This window comes from Perkinsus marinus (assembly GCF_000006405.1).
Source record: "Perkinsus marinus ATCC 50983 genomic scaffold scf_1104296937490, whole genome shotgun sequence".
In the NCBI taxonomy this organism is placed as follows: Eukaryota; Perkinsozoa; order Perkinsida; family Perkinsidae; genus Perkinsus; species Perkinsus marinus.
Genome location: NW_003213814.1, coordinates 8,592 through 13,896, shown reverse-complemented (window position 1 = coordinate 13,896; position 5,305 = coordinate 8,592). Strand labels below are relative to the sequence as shown.

Genomic DNA, 5,305 nt, shown 5'->3' with positions numbered 1-5,305 from the left:
CAAGTGTGGCAGTCAAGAGACACCACAGATTAGCAATTTGATTGCCACAGAGCCTTCCTGCGGCCAGAGTTGATACTTGAGCGACAAACCGACGTAGTTGAGCAACTGACTAACTGACATTGACGGACAAACTCAAAGCTAGATTTCATACTAATGCGTACCAGCGAGGATGCCAGTCTTAATCATAAAAATGAATGGCAACTGATGTTGCCTGTTATTAAACATAGAACAAACGGTGATGATAAAATATTCACATGGTTGAGGGAGTAACTTCACCCTTGGACTCATCTTGGAGGGAACGCATAAATTGGAAGAAACCGAACTCACTAGTCTTGAGCCCGTTAGCATAGACAAACTCGTCAGCAATCCAAGTAGCTACCATAGCATTGAGGTAAGCCTCAGGAGTGTTCTCGATGATCTTATCCAAACCACAATGAACAAGGAGCAATCTAGGAACACAACGTCTGAGGACAGCACGAATCATCCAATCATTCTCAGGATCGTGCTTCTCGAGTACACCGAGGACGTAGGTCTGCATGTCGTTGATCTTTCTCGATAATAAGATGGTAGCATCAGTCTTGCGGATGTACCTCGATCCATCAGGATACTTCACCTCATGGTTAGTCTTCCAAATGCCGTTGAACTCCATCTTGGCGTTATGGCGGACGGCGGCGAGGATCTCTTGGACATATTGTTCATAGAACTCGGGAGGTGTAGAAGTCTCATCACGAGCACAGAGGAACTTATCATGATCAGCCTTATCCATGCAAAGAGCGGCGAACACTTCCATACTACTGGAAGTAACACCACCCTTATTGGTAGAAGCATCCTTGAATAGTTGCACACCAGCATCCTCGAGATATCTACGAGCATCATCAGTGAAGTACAAGTTGGCACCTTCCACGACATACTTGAACTTGAGCTCCTTAGTCTCAGGATTAAACATAGTCTTATCAACGTTACCAATGTTGATAGTACCAGGACGACCACCACAAGGGATGAAGAGATCAGCAGAGAAGTACTCCATCTCCGGGAAGTGATTACGAACTTCAATACCGGTCTTGAAATGATCTCCATTAGGAAGAGTTACATCCTTATCGTCAATGGTAACCAAGAATGCCTTCGGATCACTTGACAACTTATCCCGAGAGAAGTTAGCAACACCAACTCTGAGATGAGCAAGACGAGTGAGCTCCTCTCTATTCAATCCTTGAGGATCATAAGCCACTCCGGTACCATCACAAATAGCAATCGTCTTATCCTTAGAGATGAAAATCTCGTTAGAGCCAAGATCACCATCGGGGCCACCGGACATGACCTTAGTAAGCTTAGACTCCTCCAAACCCAACTTCTCCAGAAGCTCGGTAACGTAAGGATGGATGGAGTTGGTAGTCATGGCGTACTTATCATGAGGGATACCACCGAGAACGTCAGACTTGCCGGTAGTCAAAGACTTCCAATATGTGTAACCACGAGCCTTCGCTCTCAGAGCACCCAACTTCATGAATCCAGCAGTGTTCTCATCAGGGCCAAAGAATAGCATCTCAGGCTTGGACAGATTGGAGTAAATACCGGTCTCCTTGGAGAGGATGCAATCGAGAAGGGCATCGACGTAATTATTGAAAGCCTCGCGGCCACTGGTGTTCAAATTCTGAGAGTCTACATCCATGAGAATGGTACCCTTCGATCCACCCTCGGGGATATCCTTGTTCTTCAACTGCTGAGTGAAGGCCAAGTTGTAGTTCTCCTCCAACAAAGTAGCACAGTTCTTCTTGTACACCCGTCCGTCCCTTGATAGAATAAGTCTGATACCACCACGAGCAATCTCAGTGAATCGAATGTGGAAACCATAGAAGCTCTTGCCAACGACAAGGTAGACGGCATAAGGGATGGTGGGGAAGAGGGTCCTCGGACGATCAGCCAAGACCTCGCCGTCGAACCTCATTGCGATTGCAGAAGCTGTTCCAGTAGGCTTGAAGAAGTTGGTCATCTGTAGATGAGCATTGAGCTTCAAGAGAGTCTTCAAGATCTTCGCATCGAGAAGGGATCCAACTTGGTCATCAATCTTTGCGGCCAATTCCTCATTATAGAAGGGCTTGCATTCACCAGCAGCAACCTTCTTGAAGTCGTCGAACATAGGTAGAGTGAGGGTATAGTTGGAAGTAAGAGCCGCATAGATCCTTTCGTAAGTGATAGCATTGGACATAGTGTTCCGGAATAAAGTATCCAATTCACTCTTCTTGGAAGGATCATTCTTGAAGTACTCAGCCAAAGTAAGATACTCCTGAGTCTCCTTGGGGAAGAAGGAGAAGATGAACTTGGCCGCAGTAATGAGGAAGATAGCATGCTCGGGAGTTATCTTATTCTCCAATACAAGATCCCAAACCAATGCGGACTTCCTCGGAGTGTGCTTGAAATGGCAAACATAACGAAGAGTTTGAGCAAGCTGCTCGAGTTTCTTCTGAGCACAAGGATCAAAGAAGCAGGTGTAGACGATGATACCATTGGCGAAGGTGTCGACATAAAACCTCTTAGGAGTGATATCGTTGGAACGGAAGCACTCATTAACTTCTGAGATGTACGCATTCCCGGAATGCTCAACATCACCATAAGCAGCCAATTGCAGCATCTTGGCTCCGGTCTTTTGGACCATATGAGCTGGGGGATCCAAAACCTTCACCACAGAGTTACGAGTAGACATAACCTCATTGATGAGAGACTGATAGTATTGCTGAACTTCGGGACTCCTCTCTTCCAAGAACTTCGTATTAGCCACACGCTTGAGATCACTCTCATCCATCATCTCCTCAGAAGCAGCAGTGGTGTACTTCCTCTTCTCAACGACGAAAATGCCAAGTTGGAGTTTACCCTCAGGCGTGGCAGCTTTTTCGGACTTCATGAAGGTGATGGAGAAACCATCAGCAGCACCAAACTTGGACACGTACTTGGCGATTCTACCATCCATGAGTGCAACCTTCTCAGCTTCCATCGTGGTGAGATAGAACGCAGAGTCGTCATCCTCAATTTCAAAGTGGATGTAATCGGAGCTAGTAGTTTGGGCAACGTTCGTAGCGGCCAAGAGGCAACGGATATGACGGGCAATCTCATTACTCGTGAAGTGCTTGAAGTAAGTGGGATGGAGACCGAGATCCAGGAAGTAATATTGGATCTCTTTCCATAGAGAAGCTGCAGCCAATATACCCTCCTTCATGTTGATGGAGAAAACCTCAATCATTTTAGTCTCCAACTCCTCAGCGGACAAAGAAATGTCCGAATGCTTCACCTGCTCCTTCAAGGCAGCAAGCTTCTCAGGAGGCAAATAACACATATCATCATCAGCAGGCTTCAGTTCGAGTTCGGCGAGCAAATCTTTAATACCAGTATGATTATTGATAACCGCATCATGAATGGGGAGCATACCAAAACGATCAGGCTTCAACTGAGCACCCTCCGAGATGAGATACTTAACAGCATCAATATGACCACCAGCAGCAGCCAAATGTAAGGGAGTACGCTTGTCGTAATCAGAAGTGTTCACAGTGAGGTCCGAATGCTGAGATAACAACTCCTTCATACGCTCAACGTCACCATCATAAGCAGCCTCCAATAGAGAAGCAATAGCGTTGGTGTCCTTGGTTGCACTCTTAGCAGCAGGGGTATGACTAAATATTGATGCAAACATTTATAAAAAAAGTTGAACTGCAACGAATACTAACCAGGTACTAAATACATACCCTACTATCATTTATCATACAGGAACACAGAATGATTGGTGAATACAGCATGTAGGTCTGCAGCTTAGCGCGTATCCTGAGGTAGAGTATCTTACCAGGGACAACCTTTGTTCCATGATCTACCCTTTTAGTGTACTCAGCGATGGAGGGTATTCAAGATTCCTAGAAAAGTCATCCCTGGCAATCCCAGGCACAGTCATAATGAGCGCGCATCAGGCTCTTAAACTGGCAACAAATTTCGCATTAATCAGCGAAACGGTGACTTGAGACGTCGAGTAAAATATCGTTTACCAAGCATGGAAGGCTTCTATTCTCTACCGTCGTCATACGTGCCCATTGACGTCAACTGATACGAACTCAACAGAAGACAACACAGCATTGAGACGCTGACTAGATCCTTCCAAGGGATACCCTCCTTATCGAGAAGCTCCTCACAAGAACTACGACTTTAATAACAGTGTAGAACCAAGGTCAACAGCATGAAGCTGAATATCCCCAATCCCGAGTTCGACAGCCGAATTCTCGTTGGGAATAGTCAATCTCAATCAACCATGGAAGTTGATCCTGCGGAACCTAATAGTAATAGTTACACCTCGATCCGAGCGCACCGGACCCCGACTGGTCCCCGGATCTCATTCATTGCGACCAAGGCCAGTACTACAACTACCAATGCCATCTCTAACAGGCCACTCACAATCGGTGACCGACCGTTTATCGATTTTCTCAGACAAGGCTCTGACTAGGAGAGTTAAATATCCCACCAAAAGCCTACGGGCAAGTGTTAGCCATTTCTATGACCAGTGGACTAAAACACTATCGTGAACCCAACACTCGCGTGTGGTGGAAACTGCAGATCGCCTTTTGCTTCACAGCCTGATGAAATGTATGCGGTTTAGCCGAGATCGCCATTATTGGATATGCCCCAAGAATGAAGGTACATTAAGATTGTCAATAATAGAAAAATGCAATAGGGCATAGCGTGCAAATTCACTGATCACAAATCACTCCTTCCCAGCCTGGCCACTTGTCGCTTCCCGGATCGCCTTCGTAAGTTGCTCATCGTGGCCATACCTCGACTTAGTCCAATATTGAATGCTGAGAGAGTTGGTGACGACCACTAGAGAGCTGCATGCCATGGCTGCTCCTGCCACCTCGGGAGGGAGAGTAATGCCAGTGGAGGGATACAGAATACCGGCAGCCAAGGGCAGCATAATAATGTTGAATATGAAAGCCCAGAAGAGATTACGCCAAATAGTCCTGAAAAAAAACAAATGATGACTCCGGACCAGACCAAACTGACGGAAAACATCGGCTGCGAAATATCATCGAAAACTCACTTTAGTGTTTGCCTCGAGAGTTCGATGAACGGCGCTAAGCCTCTGAGGCTGTGGATAACCACATGGGCGGCTTCAGTAGACACGTCAACACCCGAGCCAACAGCTACTCCAACATCTGCTGCTGCCAGTGCAGGGCCATCATTGACGCCATCACCGACCATAAGAACGGCATTACCTACAGTGCAAACATCACTAATCTCTACTGAAGACTAGCACTACCATTGAGTTTGAGTC

General features: G+C 46.4%; 2 protein-coding genes across 2 annotated transcripts; both read right to left on the bottom strand.

The window, feature by feature from the left end:
* Positions 1 to 250: 250 nt before the first annotated feature.
* On the bottom strand, positions 251 to 3,686 carry Pmar_PMAR022062 (NAD-specific glutamate dehydrogenase, putative; the record flags this gene model as incomplete). Its single annotated transcript, XM_002783057.1, has 1 exon — positions 251 to 3,686. The coding sequence occupies exon 1, from the start codon at positions 3,680 to 3,682 to the stop codon at positions 251 to 253; it is 3,432 nt and encodes a 1,143-aa protein (XP_002783103.1). The 5' UTR covers positions 3,683 to 3,686.
* A 1,049-nt stretch (positions 3,687 to 4,735) lies between these two features.
* Positions 4,736 to 5,232, bottom strand: Pmar_PMAR022061 (copper-transporting ATPase p-type ATPase, putative; the record flags this gene model as incomplete). Its single annotated transcript, XM_002783056.1, has 2 exons — positions 4,736 to 4,991; positions 5,072 to 5,232. The coding sequence occupies 2 exons, from the start codon at positions 5,230 to 5,232 to the stop codon at positions 4,736 to 4,738; spliced, it is 417 nt and encodes a 138-aa protein (XP_002783102.1).
* Between the last annotated feature and the right edge of the window lie 73 nt (positions 5,233 to 5,305).